This window comes from Anolis carolinensis, chromosome 5 (assembly GCF_035594765.1).
Source record: "Anolis carolinensis isolate JA03-04 chromosome 5, rAnoCar3.1.pri, whole genome shotgun sequence".
NCBI lineage: Eukaryota > Metazoa > Chordata > Lepidosauria > Squamata > Dactyloidae > Anolis > Anolis carolinensis.
The window spans coordinates 90,138,529-90,162,336 of record NC_085845.1 but is presented as its reverse complement, the minus strand read 5'-3'; the positions used below and the strand labels follow the sequence as shown (position 1 = coordinate 90,162,336).

General features: G+C 40.0%; 1 protein-coding gene across 3 annotated transcripts in view; it reads right to left on the bottom strand.

The window, feature by feature from the left end:
• itpr2 (inositol 1,4,5-trisphosphate receptor type 2) overlaps nucleotides 1-23,808 on the bottom strand; it is a 277,201-nt gene that overhangs the window by 12,305 nt on the left and 241,088 nt on the right. For all 3 annotated transcript variants that reach the window (XM_003221489.4, XM_062981778.1, XM_062981777.1), the window contains 6 exons: nucleotides 22,079-22,243; nucleotides 16,878-17,073; nucleotides 15,724-15,813; nucleotides 15,131-15,261; nucleotides 11,723-11,888; nucleotides 8,626-8,786 (listed from right to left, as the gene is read on the bottom strand). In XM_003221489.4, coding sequence (XP_003221537.1) covers nucleotides 8,626-8,786; nucleotides 11,723-11,888; nucleotides 15,131-15,261; nucleotides 15,724-15,813; nucleotides 16,878-17,073; nucleotides 22,079-22,243 — 909 coding nt within the window. The remainder of the gene's footprint in view (nucleotides 1-8,625; nucleotides 8,787-11,722; nucleotides 11,889-15,130; nucleotides 15,262-15,723; nucleotides 15,814-16,877; nucleotides 17,074-22,078; nucleotides 22,244-23,808) is intronic.

The following is a 23,808-nucleotide window of genomic DNA, read 5'->3' as shown; positions in this document are numbered from 1 at the left end:
ATATTTTGAAGCAAACTGCAGTTCTCTGTTGGACCAGGAGATGTTTGGGTCGTGGAGGGTCAGCCATGGAATCCCCAAAATCACAGGGAAATGGGGAACCTCGGTAACAAAGAAGGAAATCTCTTCCATGTGTTCCCTTATCCACATTCTGGTGGGTTCTGACCATTGACTTACTGGACCTGTCTTGAGGGGGCGGCCATCGATGGCCTGCACCACACGGGCGTTCTTGAAATCGTGATATTGTAATCCCAGAGAGTCGGCATACTCTCTATCAATGAAATTGTTAGTGGCTCCTGAGTCTATCATGGCATGGATCATGACGGGTCCTTTTTTCGCTGACCACAGGGTGACCACTAGGAGAAATAGGACCCCGGTTGGCGGCTCTTGAGTGGGGTTTTTGACCGGGTTGGCGAGCCTCTCTATGCCCGGTTGCTGGCTTCCCCCGCCGGTTCCGCGCCAGCCGCCTCAGACGTCTTCGCCTCCGTGGAGGACGACGCCAGACGGGCGGCGGGCTTCCCTTTGGCTGGACACTCTCTTGCAAAGTGGCCCCCGTTTCCGCAGTACCAGCAGAGATTTAGGCGTTGGCGGTGGGCCTTCTCGGCAACATCTAACCTGGGACGCACATTGCCCAGCTGCATCGGCACCTCCTCGTTCCCTCTGGGGTATGGGGCTGGTGGCGGGGGCCTCCACACTGGACGCGGCTGGATGCCGGTGGGAGCGGGAGGTTTCGCTCCAGCCCTACCGCTCTGGCCTCGGATCCATTGCTTTCTATTGGCAAGCATGACTTCAGCTCGTAAACATTGTTCAATGAGTCCTTCAAGAGAGTGGGGGGGATCCACCTTGGAGATTTCCTCCAGCATCTCGATGTTGAGACCCTCCCGAAACTGTCCTCTGAGGGCTATGTCGTTCCAACCGGTGTTATGGGCCAGCACTCGGAACTCGGCTATGTACTGGGACAAGGGTCTGTCCCCTTGGGAGAGGCGCCGGAGTTTGTGGCCGGCCGCCTCCAAATTGTCCTCGATCCCCCAAGTCGCCTTAATGTGATCCAAGAAGTGTTGCGCTGATCTCAGATGTGGGGAGACTTGGTCGAACAGTGCCGTCGCCCAGTTGGCCGCTGGCCCGTCTAGGAGACTGTAGATCCACGCCACCTTGATGTCTTCTTGGGGAAACTCGGCATTACGGGCCTCTATATAAGCCTGGCATTGGCGACGGAAAACATGAACCTTAGAAGCTTCTCCAGAAAACTTGGTCGGCAACGCCAAGGCCGGGAGACGGACCCCGCGCTCCTTCAGGCCCCTTATTTCTCCCTCCTGCGCATTGAGCTTATCACGGATTCGGTCCACTTCATCCTTGTCGATGGTGTAGCTGAGCGGCTGGCCACCCGGTCCGGCTCCGGTAGACATTCTGGCCTAGGTTAATTGGTGCTTAGGGTGGCGGAGTCAAACTGTCACGACCCAGGCTGCAGAGCACCAATAACCAAACACAGAGGCCAGAGTCTATCTAATATCTTTATTAAGGAAATATATAAAGTTAATAAAAGCAAGTGTAGGAAATAGTTCAGAAGTAGACCTTTCAGGAAAGGTCAAAATTAGTCCAAAGAAACAATGTCCAATATGAAATATTAAGGTCCAAAGTTGTAATCCAATAACCGAAACACCCACTTTGCCAGGCAAAGTGAGGGGAGATGACAAGGTTCTTAGTCCAAGGAACTTGATATAAGGCTAGGAAGTAAACTTGATTCTTGGAACACAAGGCTTGATACAAGGCAACAAGGTACTAGGAACAGGGACAAGATCCGTGGTAAATACTTGGCAAGGTCCTGGAAAGCAAGGCAAGGTCCGTGAAGCAAAACAAGGCTGGGAACGTGAACGAAGGCTTGGAAACGGGAACGAAGGCTTGGAAACAGGAACGAAGGCTTGGAAACGGGAGTAGCGCTGTCCACACACAACCTACTCCAGTTGCTGACGAATTGACTCCGCAAAATTCCTTCAGGGCAAGGAACCTAAATAGGGTCCCGTTCCCACCAAAGAACACTTCTCTGGGGAACCAGAACCGAAAGTCAATCTCTGTGTCCAGATGCATGACTCCCTAAAGGTTCTCATGAAAGCAGTCTTAATCAGCTGAATGCCTGGCTGCGATTCTCAGGCTTCTGCGATTAGCCTGTTGAACTCCTTTTTGTTGTTGATAATAACTACGGCGAGAAAATGGGGGAGATTTTGACTCAGGGCTTGTTTGGCAGATTTCTGGAAGACAATCCTCCTGCAGGTGCAAGGGCTCCAGTTCTGGCTGGGAAAGTTCCAATTCCGGCTGAAATGGTGGAAAACCCAAGTTTTCCTCTTCATCTGCCACAACAGCGCTAGGAACGGGACTACATGGCCCATGAGTCATCACAGTGGGTTGGGGGGGGTGGTTGTGTCATTTGGGAGTTGTAGTTGCTCAGACTTATAGTTCACCTACAATCAAATAGCATTTTTAACTCCACCAATGATGGAATTGAACCAAACTTGGCACACATAACTCCCATGACCTGGTGGGGTTTTGAGGGGACTGACGTCAGAGATTGGGAGTTACAGTTCACCCACATCGACAGAGTAATGTGCACCCAACTGATGGAACTGAACCAGACTTGGCACAAATACCCAATACGACCATCTTTGAATACTGGTGGGGTTGGGGGGGGGGGGGGACTAACCCAACATGATGGTGATTCTCCCTGCATCCAGAGAACCCTGTGACCCTCGCCAATGATGGATCTGAATCAAACTTGGCACACAGACCCAACATGGCCAGCTGCGAATTCTGGTGGGGTTTGGGGAGGTCTGATCCACAATTCTGGGAGTTGTAGTTGTAGAAGAACAATTTTAATCAACATAAATGTAACAGTATTTCAATGCGAAGTGTGGGCCTGCTTTGGCTCATGAGAGAGTCAGGGTAATCAGGACTGTTGCTGTTGTCGTGTGCCTTCAAGTCATTTCAGACTTAGGGTGATTCTAAATCTAAGATTTAGGGCGGAAGGTAGGTAAAGGACCTTAGATGGCTGCATCCAGCTCGCAGGTCTTAGTGCGGGAACCTCTTCTTTATATGATGATTTTTGCAGTTGATATCATCTATTCCCCTTTGAACCTCACCCACCCTACCTTTTCCAGGTTCACTTACTGCTGAGGAATTCCTGGATACGTTGCATGTTGCACTTCACCGGGAGCATTAGTGAAGCTGACAGACATTCCAAACTACAAAATTATTGCCGTTTAAAACCATTTTAACTGTCATGGCTACATTCTATATAATCCTAGGATTTAAAGTTTGAGGAAGTAATTCAAATCATAGAATCATAGAGCTGGAAGAGACCTCATAGGCTATCCAGTCCAACCCCTTGCCAAGAAGCAGGACATTCTTTGCTAGAGGCTCTTAATGCTGCTAGCTAGTCAAGAGAGCCAACTAGAGTTTTTCAGCCAAAAGATGTTAGTACCTAATCAAAAACTGCCCAGGAAACCCTAGGATTTTAATGAAATATTAACATTTTGCTAAATGAGGCTAACTCTGGGAATACATTCTATGGAAATGACAGGTGGATTTTGTTTTGCCTTCCTAAATCTGGAAATGGCAGTCACAGTTTCCTGTAGCTCCAATAGTTCTTGTCTCATTGTTACAAAATACGGAATCAAAATAATTAGATCAATTGTACAAATAAAATTCAGTCGTGGAACACCTGTATCTAATCCTCAAGAATAATGATATGACCATTTATGTTCCAAATTGGTATCTGAGTCTCCAACCATTACAATTTTTTCTTGTTTGGCTAATTGGTTTGGCTCAAATCTCAAGGAGAGATTTAAGTTAATCAATGGAACAAGCTGATTGCTTTAATTTTTAAAAAATCACAACAACATTGTAGTTTGGGTATTCAGTTAGATTGGGCTTGGAGCTTATTTAATACAAATAGTTTGAGCTACAGGATATAACTTCTGTAGCTAATTGTGCCTTGGGTGATTGTGGAAGGGCCCTAGGTTTCTAAGTACAAAAAAAATCTCAACAACCATTTGTTTATAAAAGCACAGTCGACAGTCAGGTTCTTACAGGAAGCTCATGGCTGGGCATGAATACAACACCTCCTGCTTGTGTTTCTAAGTACATAAGAATCACAATTAGTACAAAATGGAAAGCAGTATGGTATTCCGCTTAGAGTGTTGCACTGGGACTAGGGAATTTTAAGGCTATGCCCTATTGAGGCAGTGGGTTAATCTCTATTTCATCTTCGTATTCCATGCAGGATTATTGTAAGCATAAAGAGGGAATAAGAAGAACCGTCTCTATCAACTTCATTGTAATAAAGACAGGATATAAATGTAACAAATAAAAGAAATATCACAAGTAACCAGTTATAGCCATATCCTCCAAAAATGTTCTTGATTCCCCTTGAAAGCAATCTATGTTCATGGCCACTACCAAATTCTGAAATACAAATTTGATTGTTCAAATATATATATTGTGTGACAAAGGGCTTCTTTTTATCTCTCCTTATGGATAGAATTAGATTTTGATTTTAAAATGTTAGGAATGTATAGTTCCTGTGAATTCCTGTGCCCCTAGATGGTCCTGTAACAATTAGTGGCTGTGCATAATAACTTCAAGTCCTGGTTGAGTCCCTTCTATATTTCACTGAGTCTTCCCTATAATCTTTCCATGACATACTGAGAAAAGAAAGGATGTAGCAGCAGATATGAATTGTGGATACAATTTGAAACCCATATAAATGTTTTCAGATGTATGGGGGAATTGAAACCAAATCTTGTTATACTGAATGATTCTGATGTGGACATAAGTGGTGTATCCACTTATTAGCAAATTCTTTAAAATGTAGTATGAATAACTCTTCAATCTAAACTTACTATCAGATGTTAGGGATGCAATGCTGCTCTGCTAAAAAAAACTTCACAAAACCTATCATTCCATGCACCATAGCAAATATTTCCCAGCAATTTACTGATAGTATTCTAAGTCATTATACTCCCAAAATCTGGATTTTTGAGCTGAAAATACAAGGTGCAAAGAGCCCTTTGGAGTCTGTTTTAATATTTAAGTGACTCAACTTTGGAGATCCTACCATTAATGTAAATGAAAAATACATTAGTGTACTTTACTGTATTGGTAATTTTCAATTGCTGGCACTAGATTAATACACTTAACATGAATATTAATACATCAATATGATACCATGCAGCTATCTGCTAAAATGGGTAGATAGGGGAAAACAATACAACACCTTAAATATGAATGGTGGTACATAGTCTTCTAATTGCTTGGAAAATATCAAAGAGTAGCAAAGCTTGCTTTTTTTACACCTTTTCAGGACCATTCTGTTTCAACCATTCTATGTGCTACAGGACTGTGACTTCTGTTTTCTTGTATATGTTTGTATCATCTCAAGTCCCATCGGAAATAATGGACCAAATAAAACTTTGGCTCTCATCAGCCACTTCAATAATGCTTGGATTACAACACGTAGAAGGACTACTTTGACCCAGGTGCTGCAAAGCAGTATCTGGCTCAATTAATTTCTTGGACCACAGATTGAAGTAACAGGTGTAAATATGTGAAAGACAATAATTGAAATCCTTGTTGAAAACAAGGCACCTGTCACTCATTAAATAAATGTTGTTATGGAAGAAAGACATACCCATTACTCTACCAAACAGGCTAGAAAAGGAAACTTTGTAGAGTGAAAAATAAATATAGGATAAGAAATGTACCAGAGGCCATTCTACTCTACAGAATTGTAGCCATAGAATCATAGAGTTGGACGAGACCACATGGGCCATCTAGTCCAATCCTGTCATGCACAAAGTACCCCTATATCACTAATTATCCTGGATGCATCCTATGAAATCATAGGATTTATAGTCAGGTAAGGGACTAGAACTCTCTACTTTAATGCTAAAAGCACCCCCCCCCACACACACACACACCTCCACCACAAAAAAGAACAAACCACAAGACATTGCCATTTCAATTTCACATGACATTACCATCCCAAATGAAAGGGTCTTTGTCTCTCAACTGAAAGAATGGCAATGAACCTTGGCTATATTTGGAAGGAAGGAATTAATAGATCAACCACAAAAGTCTAGTTATTTTGGAGTACTTTGGCATCACCCCACTCTTTTTTTCTCCCCATCTTTTTCTACAGATAGAATCAGGAGAAGAATGATTTCAGGAAATCAGCAGTATGGATCTTGTTCCTTTTCATGAGAGGTGGCAGTGGGAGAATGTAAGAGCTATTGCATGTTCTGAGCTTTCTGTACAGTATTGGCTTCCAAAGTAGGCTCCTAAGACATTGGGCTACAGTTTCCAAAAGGAATAGTCAACATGACCAATGGGCAAGGATTTGAGGAGCTATAATGGTCAAATAACATCAAGTTTGGGAATCATAGATTTTGAACATCCTCCACATGGTCTGTATTTCCCTCATCTTTCACAAATAGAGACCTAGAACAAGCACCACCCGACAAAATTGTGATAGAGCTCTGTTATCATATTTACATTTGATGATATCAGTGCAAAATTCTGTCTTTTTTCTGGCAACACCAGAACTGAAGGTCATTTGAGAGACCGCTCAAGTCATTAACAAGTTAACAACCATAAAATGGAATAGCTAGTGGCTATAAAATCTTAAATCGAGATTATAATCTCATAAATAAAGACCTTAATTCTTTGCTTTCAGTGTCTATATCATATGAGTCACTTTTTCTTATTCAGGGAAGTCACCAAGAAAAAGTGGTGTATTACACAGAATATGATTTGGTCACAATTCCTCCAGAAATACCTATGATCAAGTGTGTGATGTAATCTGGTACATTGAGTTTGCATTACAGACTACCTTTTCAGATGGCAAGTATCAACCACGTTTTACATGTTCCCCTAGGAGAAGAATTTCCACTGCATCAGGCAAAAAGACTTGAGTTTAGCATTTGTCTTTTATACATCACTGACTACTTGTAGTGACATATAAATGCTAGATCACACCAATTCTCATGTTTTTGTCTGCAATATAACATAAAATCACGGAGCATTCTCCCACCCCACATCAATTCCACAAATTTGTTTGTCTCTCTGTTATTATATATAATTCCACAGAGTCACAGTCACCAAAGTTGATTCAATGGAGCCAAAATGCATACTGCAAGATTTTGGACCCAGTCTCTCAATTGCTTTTATATTTCTTAGATAAATGCATCTAAGATCTTGGGGGGGGGGGGGAGTGATAGTGTACAAAAACAGTATATAATTGTAATGAAAAAAAATGTTATGGATAGAAGGAAGTCAAAACACTTTACTTGCTAATTTCAAAGGCAAAATTGTTACGGATTTCAGAAACGATTTCACACAATATTTCATTAAAAGGTACTAATTAGGAAAATTAGTAATATTAAAGGCAAACATCACAAGTAATCAGTTCAGATCCATATATGTGGGGGGAGGGGATACAGAAAAACAGAGGCAGAGTGTCATAAAAAAGGTTCATCACGTCTCACAGAAAAGCTAGCTCTCTGTTCCTTTATTAGGAATACTCTTACTAGGCTTATCCAGAATCCTGCAGCCAAGGGGGCCATTGTCTATACAATTCTGAATAATCCCCCCCAAAAGATTAATGTTTCAAAGACATGATTTTGTTAGGGTTAGCAAGAGCCATTAAATGGCAAACGTCCCTTACTCCAGACAAACACCAAAATGTCTGAAAAGTTGATTTGACTGGATTCCCATGTTCATTTCAGTGAATAGGAACAATATAATATAATATAATGATTTCTAAAAATTACACTCTGGAATTTTTTAGCCTAGTTTCAGTTTACTGAGAGCAGCTATAGTTTTCTGACTTCTATTTTAATTCTATTCTGTTGCCCAGCAGTGTTTTTTCAAAAACCAAACCCCCACAGAAGAGTAGTTTAATGATCCAAGATAAAGAATGTTGTAATTATACCAGAAGAACCCACTAAGCACTTACAAGTTTAGAGGTAAGCGATTGTAAAACTGTGAAATCTGCCTTCATGTCTTCATTACACCTACCGTGTTTCCCCGAAAATAAGACAGTGTCTTATATTAATTTTTGCTCCCAAAGGTGTGCTAGGTCTTATTTTCAGGAGATGTCTTATTTTTCCATGAAGAAGAATTCACATTTATTATTGAAAAAAATTAACATTTATTATATACTGTACAGTAGTTGTCATCACAAATCAACATAACCAGACAAACTCTGAATCCTATCAAGAATTTCTTGTTACTGCCATTATTTCCATGTACAGCTGGTATGTACATTTACCAATCCTGCATGCTCTGGTATTCTGTTTGGCAGGTGCCAGGCATGCTTCAAAATAAAAACTTTGCTAGGTCTTACTTTCGGGGGAGGCCTTATATTTAGCAATTCAGCAAAACGTCTGCTAGGTCCTATTTTTCGGGGATGTCTTATTTTCGGGGAAACAGGGTAGCATTGGGTCATTACCAAGGGCTACTGCAAATGAATGAACATTCTTTTATAGCAATACTGATCAAAGCTTCCTATGGTTCAAGTCCTGCCACTCTTGAAAGAACCTTGTTTCTGCTGCATGACTGATACAAAAACTGACTCACCTGGATCATCTGAGCCACGTAACTTTCAGGACCAGTGTATTCTGTAGGGTCTTTTACTCTGACTAGAACTATAAAGTACAAGTAGTGCCACATGTTGTGTTCAGACTTTATGTGCTCTTCAAATGAAACTGTCTTGTTATCAAATTTATCTCGCTCAAGACCTGCAAAAAAGAGATACACAAAGATTTTCACTGTCTACATGTCCTGTCAACAAATGCCTGCAATTCAAGCTTTAAAAAATAAGTTTAACCAGAAAAAGAGAGCACAAAATCGTATTTTTGAGCAGATTTTGTCAGCATTCGATTTCTGTGTTCACTTGCAGATGGAATGAATTCTAAACTCTGAATCTTAATACTGTAGGCTGTCCCGAGTCTTGTTTGCAGATGGAATGAATTCCATCTGCAAACAAGACTCAGGACAGCCTACAGTATTAAGATTCAGAGTTTAGAAATTAAGGAAAATGTCTATTACGATATCAGAATATTTCCTGTTTTAATTCTCAAAGAAATAATATCTGGAATAATAACACTATGTAACAAAATTCTGGTCCTGGTTTGAAAGTATTATTTTCTATTTGATTGTGCAGTACTTACTTTGAAAGTAGTTGTTATACTTCAGAATCTTTGTTTTTGTGGCTGCTGCAAACTATGTTGAATTGGTTGAGACTCTATCAGATATTCATTGAAAAACCATTGCAAAATGTGCTTCAGAATGTTCCACAAAAATAAAGTTTTTGCAATTTAATAAGCCTTTTTCAGGTTTTTATGATAGAACCAATTGGGAAATGACATTTATAACTCAGGAACAAAAATCATGTTACATAGGGTAATAGAATAGGATTAAACAGGTGTTGGCAATCTTTAGAATTCAGGTGGGTTAGATCAGGCCCATTTTTGAAACAAATATGTATTGAAAAACATCCTAAATAACACTTCACCTTTCTTAAAAACCTAACCTTTACCAAGAATAACAGTGGAGTACAATGATTTTGGGGAGTGCAATACACCCCCAAACCTGCAATATACACCCACTTGAAAGTTCTCTTGTAAAGACCTAGAAGTCCTAAGGATTTTAGGATTAATTCAGACTTGAGATGTCACTCTCATTGAAGGAAATCTTGGGAGGAAGAAAATGAAATTTGGAAACTGAGGAGGGAAGAAGAAAAGAGAGAGTGTGAGAGAAACACTAGCGAAGGAATGGGAAGTATTTGAAATGATCTACATATTCTCCAAATTACACTTTAAAAGTTCAAGAGTCTCTTAACAATTTCTACAAATGAGGGAAGTCAAAATCAAAATGGAGAACATCTATCAATTTCTAGAAGGAGTTAAGCACTTCAGCTTGTTAACTTGCAAAATATTTCAATCTAAAAAAATCCTAGTATTTCCTCTAGCTGCCTTTATAGAAGACTAGGCAAATGTAGCCCAGCATCTTGTTCTTTATGGTGGCCAACCATAGACTGATGAAAAGCTGACAAGAAGGACGTGAAGGCAATTAGCCCTATCCTGAATATGTCTCTCATCCCCAGCAACTAATATTCAGAGTTAGGTTGCCCCAAATTGTGTATGGGTGCTTTCACACTGACAACATAATGCTGTTTGAAGCCAACTTGAGGCTGCAGTGGCCAAAAAATGCACAACCCCAAAGAAGTCCGAGTTCTGTCAAAAATGTGCTGCAGAAGATGCCAGAGTCAGATCCAGGGTGAGATCAGCAACACGCAGATACCTGCCCTTGCTGAAGCGCAGTAAAGAATTCAGGCTAACCGACCTCCTAGGAGGGAGAATTACCTCCAGTATTAACTATCACTTTTTTTCACCCCTATGCTTCTGGTGCTCTGAAATGCATCTCTACGGAAAATGGGTGGAAAAGCACTGCAAAATGGTTTGACACCAGGTTCCATAGGAGCCCCCGTGGCCTAGGGGATAAAAGCCTCGTGACTTGAAGGTTGGGTTGCTGACCTGAAAGCTGCCAGGTTCGAATCCCACCCGGGGAGAGCGCGGATGAGCTCCCTCTATCAGCTCCAGCTCCATGCGGGGACATGAGAGAAGCCTCCCACAAGGATGGTAAAAACATCAAAACATCCGGGCGTCCCCTGGGCAACGTCCTTGCAGACGGCCAATTCTCTCACTCCAGAAGCAACTCCGGTTGCTCCTGACACGAAAAAAAAAAAAAAAAAAACAGGTTCCATGGTCATTGTTAGCACTTTCCTGGCCTCAAACCAGTTCTATACTTGTTAATCTAATCACCCCTTTTGAATGGGTTCCAAGATGGATTATAGTGTCAGTGTAGGGGTGCCATATGTAGCCATACTTGCTAGTAGCCATTATGGCAGCTCTCCCTTCTATTAATTATTTGTCTCCTTTAAAGACAATGCGGTGAAAGAGGTATCAAGGTTGCATAACTGCTTAGCATGGATACATCCTTTGGATGACCTGGGATCCCAGACCTATTACTACTTGTCTAAACAAAATAGCCTCACATATTGTGCCTTTTCTTTTCCAAGTCTACAATATTGGTCTGAAATGAAGAAAACAGTACTGTAAACAATATTATAAATGTGGTTGTAAAATGTTTGCAGTTGATAAAAATGTGCAGTTAAAGAAGATCAAACTGCTGTAATTGTGTTGTGGGAAAATAAGTCATTCAGTTCAAGAGAAGTGACCCTCCATTAGTAGAAGCTGCAATATTAATTTAGACATTCCAATCTGTTTATGTAAGAGCTTCTTTGCCAAATGGGTAAAACAGTTTTCATTGCCCAATGTTTAATGTGTGAATATAGTTAAGAGATCTAAAATAATTCAGTTGTATGCATGCTGAAGTTCTGAGGATGAGACCACACACAACCCCCATTGTGGATCATTCCAGCAATATGCAAAAGTATGCTAACATATGACATCCCCTTATTTTATTAGTAGAAATGATAGCAAAGACAGCATGAAACTAACTTAGCTTTCAAATTCCACAGCCAGTGAACATCAAAGTTATCTTTTGACTTGCCATTCAGTTTAGCATTGCAAAGCAATGAGAGGTGCTGTAAATCACCCTTTATTAAAGAAGAGATCTTTTAAATTTTCTTTCCCTCAGCCAGTTTACATACCACAGATGAAACACGTTGTCTTTAAGATTTCCTCTTTTTTCTGCTTTTCACTTCTGAGATCTGCAAATGTATCAATGATGACTCCAAAGATGAGATTCAGGACAATAATTATGACAATGAAATAAAACAGAAGATCGTAAACAACTCGAGCAGCAAAGAGTGGCTCCTGAAACAACAATGATATTTCTATGTAATGTCAAATTTATACCCCACAGGGAAAGAACATTTACGTTTGATCATATATATTTTCATAACAACCACTCATGTCAACTATTACAAGCAAACCAATTGCCTACCATGGATTTGTTAGATACTCTTCACCTTGTACAGCTAATCTAAGAAAGATAAATTAAGCTAGCAAAAACAAGAAAAACTTGAACAATTTGCTAAGAGACAATTAGGTAGTTCTGTTTCAGCATTAAACAGAGGAAGAAAGGAAACACAGCCATTGTGGCACCTTTAAGACTAAAACATTTATTTCATGGGTAATAACCCATTTCTTCAAATGCAGAAGAATTAAAGTCTCAGATTTCTGATTTACTACATTTGAATCAGTTGTGAAACAGTTACCATATATACTCGAGTTTAAGCCGACCCAACCCGACTATAAGCCAAGGCACCTAATTTTACCACAAAAACTGGGAAAGCCTATTAACCTGAGTATAAGCTGAGGGTGAGCAGCAACTACTGGTAAATTTCAAGAGTAAAAATAAAATAGATACCAATAAAATTACATCAACTGAGGCATCAATAGGTGAAATGTTTTGGAATATTTTCATAATACTGTAATTTAAGACAGTGATTTTCAACCTGGCGTTCCCAGATGTTTTTGGCCTCCAACTCTCAGATATCCTAGCCAGTTTACCAGCTGTTAGGATTTCGGGGAATTGAAGGCCAAACACATCTGGGGACCCCAGGTTGAGAACCACTGATTTAAGATAAGACTGTCCAACTCTGATTAAATCATTATTCTAACCTTCTTTAATGTAAATGTGTTTACATATCCTTTCAATAATAATAGAGTAAAATAATACATGTAATAATAACAACAAAGTATAATAATAAATGTAATTATAACAATAATAATATAGTAAAAGAATATATGTACAGTAATGATAATAATAAATAGAATAAAATAATAAATGGGTTGCTGTGAGTCTTTTGAGCGAAGGAGGAGGAGAGGAAGGCAAGCTGGGTTGCTGTGTGAAGAGGTGAGGGTCCTGGCAGGAAGGCATGGGGCTGAAAGATGCCCTTCTTTCAGACCCATGCCTTCCCGTCAGGACCCTCACTCAAATATAAGCCAAGGGAGGCTTTTTCAGTCTAAAAAGAGCTGAAAATTCTGCTTATTCTCGAGGATATACAGTACTTCCCTCTTCTACCTCATCAGTAATTGTTTCATCCAATTTGCTACTGATCTTTCCCTTTCCGTTTCTTTCTCTGGTCCCCAACTCACTCAGCTTCTTAGGGCCCATCCAGACAGGACCCAAAACATGCGGGCTTGCTTGCTTTTACCGGAGGCATCCAAATCGAATTAATTCGAGACAAAACAGGAAAACTCTGCTTTGTCCCAAATTAATTTGACACCTCGTGTGGGCTCTGTGTGGATTGGGCCTGCGTCACGCAATCCCCGCGCCCAATTCACACAGCTGTCTCAGGATTTATGGGCTGCTGGAGCCCAGAAAACCTAAGACAGCACCCACCCCTTCTCAAAACCCCTCAAAAAAGGTCTAAAAATTAAAAATTACCCGGCCCCATGAAACCGCTGCCAGAGTTCTCCTGGCTCGTAGAAATTATGTGCCAGGAGAGGGGAGGGCTAGGGGGAAAATTACTTCTCCTTCCTCTCCTGACGCATCATTTCTACATGCCAGGAGGACTCCAGCGGCAGTTTCATGGTGGCTGGGTGAATAATTTTTAATTTTTAGACCTTTTCTTAAGGTTTTTTTTGGTCTTATAGACACCTCCCGCACAAAAAGTGAGGGCTTTGGAGGGAGGTGTGTGGACTAACCCACGCCCAATCAATTGGGCGCGGGTTAAATACCTGTTTGGAACCGACCTTAGACTGCGTAGCAACCAGAGAATATTGTGCTACAACATGTGAAGAAGGGAAGCTGGAGAAGAAGACAAGCATGTGACAAAGCAGAAGTTAGGGAAGCTGTATAATCTCCCCTTGAATCATGAATGCATAAAATCTCCTATATGTGATGTAGAAGCCATGTTGGTCAGAAAAGCCATACCTTCTGAGCTGAAAGTTCATCCTCACTGATTAAGGTAAAGGTAAAGGTTTCCCCTGACGTTAAGTCCAGTCATGTCTGACTCTGGGGGTTGGTGCTCATCTCCATTTCTAAGCCGAAGAGCCGGTGTTGTCTGTAGACACCTCCAAGGTCATGTGGCTGGCATGACTGCATGAAGTGCCGTTACCTTCCCGCCGGAGCGGTACCTATTGATCTACTCACATTGGCATGCTTTCGAACTGCTAGGTTGGCAGAAGCTGGAGCTAACAGCGGGCGCTCACTCCGCTCCCGGGATTTGAACCTGGGACTTTTCGCTCTGCAAGTTCAGCAGCTCAGTACTTTAACACACTTCACCACCGGGGCTCCTACCCTCACTGATTAGGGTCCACTTATTACTTTGTGCATTCCTTCATTTAAAAATAGGTTCAAGTTGTGAGATTGATAAGTAAGGAATGACTTTCCTGAAGAAAGGTCTCCTGACCTGATTCCTGTAACATGCTGAAGTTGTTTATATTCGATTTCCAGTATAGACTGTAGGGATACAATCACTTTGACAATCTGTTCTGAGAAGAACTGGTACTATGCACTCATATTCACCTCCATAACTTGCGAGCTAACTTCAGTAGCATCAAACATTATTCTTTCTAAGGGCCCTTCCACATAGCTGGATAAACTCCCACACGGTCGGCTTTGAATTGGAATATGACAGTGTTGACTCAGACAACCCAGTTCAAAGCAGATATTGTGAGATATTCTGGCTGTGTGGAAGGGCCCTAAAGCAACTGTATGATATACTGATAGTAAGCACTGTGTTTCAGATCTCCACTCCTATATGGAAGTTTCTCCCCCCCCCCCCCACAGATTTTTGTCTACCCATGGCATTTATGCTGTAGTGTTCAACAGATCTCTTATTCTGCCTCATTCCCCCAAATCTATAGGAAGCCCCTAAGTGAGGTCATGTATGGAAGATTTATCTATGTTTTGATGTCACAGAAGTCTGCTTCTCCCTTTCAGCTTGAGAAAATAATGCTTTGAGTAACACAGCATACATGGAAGAAATGATTACAGCTGTTATATCATGTCTGCTTCAGCCTAACAAAACTACACTGATAAATCAAATAGCACAGGCAAACATAAAGCTACTGTTACACACATTCAACAAAGATCAAATACTTACATCTTTGGAAGGCTTTCGGAGTACATCTCCTACACCACCTCCATTCCTCAGCCCTTGGTTCAATACTGTCACAATACACATTAGTAAAGTGTCACAGGTCCTCTCAATCCCATCTTCATCTGCTTCTTCATCTGTGGATGCAATTACATACATATAGGATGCAAGATTCTACTAAAAATCACTTGAGGGCAGAAGTAGACAATATAGAGAGTGTGGCCTAAATCTAACTGCTGACATTCAGCAACTACTTTAATAGGTCTACTCCAGGTGGTACTAGCAATTACATTTATGAGGTGGCTGCCAAATCCTGTATGTCTACCTGTTCTACAGTAATGACTAATAGAAGAATGCACTCATATTAGCATCATGTTGAGAATACCCTCCACCTTGTAAACCAAGCAGCAGTTGAGAATACCCTCCACCTCGTAAGCCAAGCAGCAGCCTTTTCAATGTCACTTTCTTTTTAACCAAACATTATTACAAGAAGGAAACATGGCTGCCACTAGGAGCAATCATGCCATTTCTGTACTATCTAGGTCTTTCTCAAATAATGGATATTTGTTTGGTGGAAACAATCTGAGATTTCTACGAACCTGACTGTAGAGCTGGTATAGTAGTAGTACAGTTTTCTTTAGAACATGTGTCCATTGTTGTTAAGCTTGTGGTGGAAAATGTGTCACCATCTAACAGAATGAAAAACAAAGCACGGTTTGCTACCAAATAATTTGCAATATATATCTGAGAAATTAAAAGATCAAGATAGAGGCATACTGTCAGTTTTCATATTTTGGAACCAAAATTAAGTTGAAGAAGTATCTCCATTTAGTGCCATGCAAAAATGCAGTAGATAAATAAATTGACTACACTACTGTGTTACATTATGAATTTACAGTAGATAGCTTGAGGCTACTGCAGTGCCCACTTTTGATTTACTTTGTAACAGTTATTTGAATAATGTTTGAACTCACAAGCATCCTGTTGTGAATTCCCCAAATATTTTCTTTCCTTGAAGCCACTAGTTTTAAGCCTCAAAATTCAAATGCAGGAAATTAATTGAGCATCAAACCACTTTGAATATTTGTTTTGCCATGAAGGCAGTTGCCAAATCACTCATTTAGTGTCAAAAGAAACAAAGAAATAAGTTAACGTATGATTCAAAGCAATCATGGTAACGAACATATCACTGGTTCACATTTGCAATATATCATAGGAATGTCATCACTATTTTTGCCTAAATTAAAGAACTGACATCAAACAGAACTCCATCTAGTTAGGATTAAATATATTCAAAGCTAGAAACAACTGTCAGATATGAAAATAATGTCAGTTTTAAAAACCATTAAATTATTCACAAAGGCTGACAAGGAGGACACTGATCTGACATCCCATATTTTTGAATCTAGAATACTTAAGTTTTCAAGGATAAAAACAGTGTTTGATGCTCATTTGTAAATATGTATGGAGTTGAGTAAAACACTAATTCAACATTTCCAAAGTGAGTAAAAGACGTATATATCAGCTTTATTTTATCAAACACCTATTTTGCCCTATGCATCACAAATTATTTACTACATTATGTATCTGTGCTGCAAAGAAAAGGTTGAAGGAGCAATTCTGGCTAATCATATTACCTAAATACTAATTCAATAAGTATCCAGCATCCTGTTCTCATTGGACCAATCTAATTTGGATTTGATAATAAATATATCACAATGCAATTCAGGAGAATATACCTAGATGGAATTACCTGCAATTGGTGTCCTATTTTTCAGTCTTTCCACCTCCATAATAAAGTCATCTTTCAAGAATAAGAATCCAACAATGGAGAATAGATAAACAAGGATGAGAGCAAGGACTGCCGTCAAGATAATGGAGCGTCCATTCCGTGTAACACTTTTAATAACATTCAACAAAGTCTCTTCTCTATATACTAAGTCAAACAACTGGGAGAAAACAATACATAAAAAGAATATCAGTCATGGAATGCATCTTCTTTACAGGATTTTTACACAAACTCAAAAAATGTGCTAGAACACCTATTTAGAGACTATAGTTTGGATAATCCTATGGAAGCTGATGACGTTTCTCAGTGAAAAGATCAGTCATGATGGACAAATATCTGAGAAAGACAGCTTTCTCCAAAATAGCTTTCTCTTACACAAATATGTGTTACCACAAACATGTTGTTTCTTTTTTAAAAGTATGATATGAAGTATTTCCTAGTCACTGTTTTCTGGGTACATGTGAGTGATTTTTTTAAAGGTCTGATGTTATTCTCGTACCATTCTTAAGCAGTAACATTATTTTTAATGGATTAGAAGATTACAGATGTGAAGCTGCCCTGTTATGGATAACAACAACAAATCACTTTCTTGAACGCTGTAACATGCAAAGGAATGGGGCATTAACTCTCCATGTCTGGGGCACTGCAGAGGACGAACAGGTATCTACTGCATTGGAGGCATACGTGATGGTTTGATTTCTCATTAATCGATAATTGAAAGAGAGTGTGGTCCATCAGTTTCATGCATAGAGATACAACAGAAAACTATATTTTGCTCAGTTATTTGTCAGGTTGCTCATAAGGAGTACCCTGAATGGCTTTGGCTGGTTATGGAAGAATTTCTATCTGACCTGCTGTATTCCCAGTTATTTTAATTAAAAAAAGACAATGAATGTACTATGTTCACACAAATTGATGCTGTGAAGATCTATAGACAATATTAATCATTAAAGTAAAGGTTTCCCCTTGATATTAATTCTAGTCGAATCTGACTCTGGGGGGGTGCTGCTTATCTCCATTTCTAAGCTGAAGAGCCGGCGTTGTCCATTGAGGCCTCCTTGGTCATGTGGCTGGCATGACTGCATAGAGCGCCATTACCTTCCCATCAGAACAGTACCTATTTATCTACTCATATTTGCATATTTTCGAATGGAGGCTAACAATGGGAGCTCACCCTGCTCTGCGGGTTTGAACTGTCAACTTTTGGTCAGCAAGTTCCGCAGCTCAGCCATTTAGCCCACTGCACCACCGCAGCTTCTTATTAATCATTATTTTACTATGAATTGATTGGGTTTCTATAAGCCAGAGAGATAGATCTGGTATCAGTTAGGGAAACCAAAAACTCTTCCCCCAGTGCTTGAATGTGATTGCTACTTGGCCTTCACCATAGGCAGTCAAAAGTGACTGTAAGAGATGTTTAAAGCCATAACGTTTCGAGAGGATTAATATGTGAAGCTTGTGGGGGATTTGGGGGGAAGACAATTATACATCTTTTTTTTTTCAAAATCCTTTTTTTCCTTGAAAAAGATTTAATTAAGAACAAAGGAAATTTATTTTAGAATATTTCATTTTGGAACAATGAAGAAAATGTTTAAGACAAGGTATTAATGTATTTACTTCCAAATATTACTTCTAAAAACAGTATATTAGGATGAATTTTACATAAGACAATGCATGGTATCTGATTATTGAAATCCCTGGTGTTTATTTTCCTTTTCTCAGTTCCTTCATGGGAATAAATACTGTCTAATAATATGGAAGACTAGAAGAGTAAAAAAAAACCCCATTATGTTGATGATAACTTCCTTTTTTATTTTTCCTTAATCCTAATAAAGCGGCAAAACTAAATAAAGTACTTGCAAGTTTGTGGCCCTGTAGCTCTATTTATGACAAAAATCAAATCAAATCAAAATGGTTATTCAGTTTATAACTATTCTTCGATGGAACATATACCAAACATGACAATGTTATGCCAAAAATAAGCAACTGTACTATGCTCTCTAGTATGTAGACACTGTAACGTTTTTCAAAAGTAATGAAACTGTTTTCAATTTGTGAAGGATGCTAAGATAACTCTTCCATAAAATCCATTTACTGACCCTCTCAAAACCCCAGGTTTTATTCATACCTCAACATTCCCAGACAGTTTAATCTTTCTGGAGAAAGTATTCTTGGGGAACATGTGGGCTATAGGTTGTGGCTATCTGATCAATGAATAGAAATTCTGAGATGGAAGAGGAAAGCAAGAAAATGTTGATATCTTGAAATTAAATGAGACTGTGTAGGTGTTCATTCTTCAACTTGGTTGTGCTCCCAGGGACAGCTGGCAGATCTGCACACATCAAGCAGAAAAGTTTTCCAACTAATGCTTAGATCACTTGGGTGGCATAGTGTTCCTGAGGCACTTTTTATCATATTTAGAGAATGCATTCACTTCTTCAAAAAAGGTCTCTAATAATCATATCTGCAGTTGTCAGTACGCAGAATAAAGTTAGAAAATTATGCTATAAAGCCAAAACATTAGAAACAAGTGGAAAGAAGACTGCACATAATATGTAACTTCTAAATCAACCACATTTCTATGGCTGACAACTCTTTAAATGCTAAACATTTCAGAATATGAATGCTGTAGATGGTTAACATGCGCATAACTGATAATACGGTGCCTACCATGTTCATTTGTTTGTGTTTTTTTAAGTTTGATGCCATAACTATACTATTGCCTTATCAGAAAAATATATGAATAGATGGAGGGAAGCACTCTTGAGATCCAGACAACAAATAAAAAGTTACATAGGGGAGAAAAAGTCTCATGAGCTGGCATGAGAATTTACACTGCCATATAATCCAGTTCAAAGCAGATAATCTGGATTTTATATTGCAGTATAGAAGATGCCTTAATGCTGAAATCTTCTTTCTGGTCCAGGAGCCGTTGAAACTAGTTTCACAGTGGACTGGATTTGTTTTATATAAAAACCAGTTGTTTCTCAAAAATTTGCATGAGTTAAGGTGGTGAGCAATTATTTCCCATTGTAAGTATAAATAGCTTCACTCTAAAGTGTGTAAGCTAACATCTCACGAACTCCAAAAAAAAAAAAAAAGGTTATTTTCCAGTGATTTGTAGCTTTACAGAAGGTAAATCTCGACTACAAATGAGGACATCATAATATGGTACTGAATAGTATTAAGTCAAAGAGGGACAATCCTGTGCAAGAGTTTTAGTAATGTAATACCCAGTTGTATGATGTTTTTGGAATATTTATCATTAATATCATTAATACCTGACACAAAGAAGCTGGCAATGTAAAAAACACACAAGAAAATGGTAACAGAAGCAGCAACTTGAACTTGTGGCAGTCGGGATGAGACATTGCATTGCCTGAGGCAAAGGTGCCCTCAGTTTCACTCTATGCACAAAAATTTATCAGAATAACAAATGAATCTTATTTCAACACTGGTGACATGACAGCATTGTCTGCTCAGACAGAAGTGGGTTTCATGACAAGTTTGTGTGGAATATAGAGCATATTTCTCCCACAAAATTGAACAACCAAAGGATGTTTAGGAGAGAATTCAGAGAGGTGTACCACCACCCACATCTGCCATGTGAAGGCCCACCCATACAATAATTGCACAAGAGATGCTATCAAATCATATTGTGGTAGTAAAAAATACACCCCTAGTGTCTTCTACAGATAAATATTGCTGGGAAAGACTTGTAGTAAAAAAGAAGCTATTTTTTTTTTGAAAAGGCCTGTTTGCTATTACTGGTCATTTCTTCAACGAATTATTGGGAAGTACCCAAGCTTGTAGAAACTATTTGAGTTTGCTTCAGATACATGGGTATACATGTTGCCAACGAAAAAAAACCACATCAAAACTCTTTCCCCCTTTCATGGTTCCTTTTCTATCACTCACTCACTCATCCATCCGTCTACTCGCTCAACCACCCATCCACTTCTTCATTCATTCACTCACTTGCCCATCCACCCACTGCTTCACTAACTCACTTGCCCACCACTTCACTCACTCATTTCCTCACTTTCTCACCCACCTGCACACTTCACTCACTCTCTCACTCAGTAACTCATTCTCCCACCTAACGCTTCGCTCACTTACTTACTCATATGTTTAATATATAAATGTGAGTATGTTTGCCATGCAGACACATGTATCAGAAAACCAGGACTGGCTGCTCTTCTCTGTTGAGTACAGATTAATGCAGATTTTCACATGAATGATCTGCAGGCTGTGATCAAACATGCTCTCAGTGATTCCGAAAGTGGGCGCTACTGCCCCAATGGGCGCTGCAGCGATCCAGGTGGGCAGTGATGGCCACAGGTACACTTGGGGGCGGGGCCAGGGGAGGGGCGGGACCTCTTCCCAAGTGCTGGAGACAGGGCAGAGTCCCTGAGGCACCTGTTAGGACACAGGGGCGGAGCTAGAAGAGTGGGTGTGGCTTCTTCCCAAGAGCCTGAGACAGGGCTGAGAATCTATACCTCTCCTGAGGTGCTTGTTGGGACACAGAGGGTGGAGCTAGGGAAAGGGGCAGGGCCTCCTTCCAAGAGCCCGAGACAGGGCTGAGCCTCTTGTGAGAGGCCTTTTAGGACTAAAGGGCAGGGCTAGGGGTGGGGGCAGGGCCTCTTCCCAAGAGTGTGAGACAGGGCTGAGCCTCTGTATACCCTGAGACGCTTGTTAGAACACTGGGGCGGGGTATAGAGGTTCAGCTCCGTCAGGCACTTGGGAAGACGCCTCGCCCCCCCTGTCCAGAACAAGGATAGAAGCTAAGCCCTGCCTCAGAGCTCGTAACTACACCCATCCCAATCCTGGCCACCCATTTGTGGCCCCGCCCACCTCCCCCTCCCCCTCCCCCTCCCAGCCCTGCCTCTTGGACTAGGGGAGAGGCTCAGCCCCGCCCTCTTGAGCAGGAGCCACGCACACCCCTCTAAGACACACACCCCTTTCCAGGGGGCGCTGAGTAATATTTTTTCTGGAAAGGGGGCAGTAGGCCAAATAAGTTTGGGAACCACTGCTCTAACTGATCTAGTGCCACCTTATGTTGAAAAAACGGAACAATCAGTATACTTTTCAGAAAATACTGATAACTAGGTGCATCATAATTTTCCCTTCAACAATATCTACCCCATCTCCAGAAATATACTCACCAGGAAGCTGTAAAAGAATTCATGCACACAGAGGCCCAGCATACAGACAAGAACATAAACAACATGGTAGAGAAATGCCATATCCATGATGACTGCTCTGTACCCACGGGTAAATGTGCCACGATTCCCAACAAAGCTCACCAAAAATACAATCTTGTTACAAAGCTGTCAGAGAGAAAGAGGGAAGGGAGCAAGACATAAAGAACAAAGAAAAAAATTACTATGTTTCACAAACCTGACCCAATTATTTCTTAAAATACCATATTAGACAATATAGAACATTTGCCAAAATAAGACCATGTTATGACGATGGTCTAATATACAAGCACTATATGCAATACTAATGTATTGTTACATCATGCACTTCTGAACCTTTTATCCAGCTGGACTGTGATAACTTCTTGCAGTGTAATGTTTCATATTCTCGTCGGAAGAATGTCACCATGGAATTTTCCTAGGGTTTGAGATTCCAGAGAGATTGGATATCTTGTGAGAACCTAGGGAATTCATAAGGTTCCCCTCATAAGATTTAAAGTAAACCTTATATAGGCCTCCCTTAGGTGTTCTCAGTCAGATCTTAGAAACCTGTCAACCCTAATATTGTCTGATTACCAGGGTTTTAAAAAAGAATTTCAGAACAAGGTACAGAGTATACTACTCATGGGGTGTCCATAAGCTGATACTGACTTGGGCCCCTTCCACACAGCTGAATAAAATCCCACATTATCTGCTTTGAACTGGAATATATGACAATGTGGACTCAGATAACCCAGTTCAAAGCAGATATTATCGGATTTTGTGCCTTGATATTCTGGGTTATATGGCTTTGTGGAAGGGCCCTTAATGGCAGTTAACAAGAACAAATAGTATATGCAAGAAATTGTGTCCCCACAGTTTGTAGAGATAAGGGAGATCTATACCATCTCTTCCCAATCACAATTCACTTTAAAAATCCTCCCCATCATAGGATTAAGGTGAGAGATCTTTATCCTTCTGAGAGCAAAAGATTTCCTCTGCCAGCACTGAAATCCTTTCAGCTCTTCTTAACTGTCAACAGAGGTAATAATCACGACAAAATGTAGGTTTGTGACTCTAATCATGCCACTTTTTTCTCCTGTGTGATTTTTAATATTTTTGTTTGACGAAAAAGCCAGTGAAACTTCAAAAGTTTTCTTTATGCATTTTGTGCTCTTTGATTTGCCGATAAAGTTTTAGCTGTTTTGTGAATTTTGAATTTAGTCTTACATTTGTGGGACTCAAGTTTAAATAATAAACCTTGTAGGTTTATGAGGAATTGGTTAAACTATGGGTTCTGCTGTAACAGAAGCCATAGTTACCTGTTACGTTGAGGCAATGGTAATGCAAATGAATTCTGAAACTGCTGAGCCCCTATGAAGGAAACAAATCAAGTGCTTCCATATATGGACCTGAGCTTCTTTGAAAAGGGATGATATATAAATTACAGAAAGAATACTTTTCCTCATGTTTCAACAAAATGCCTAGTGAACGTCTTACTTATGTCTATGAAGCTAGCACAACATTTATAAAAATGGCATCTATAAAACAACAACAAAAGCAGATGCACAAAGTATTTCAAAAAGCTCAGTATTGCTGTATAGAAATCATTAAGAACCCATCATTTCCAATGAAAATAGCATCAGAAAGCAACAAGCTTTTCTATAATTTTACTGTATCCTTCAACTTTTTGCTTGTGTGAAGTCTGTTTGTGC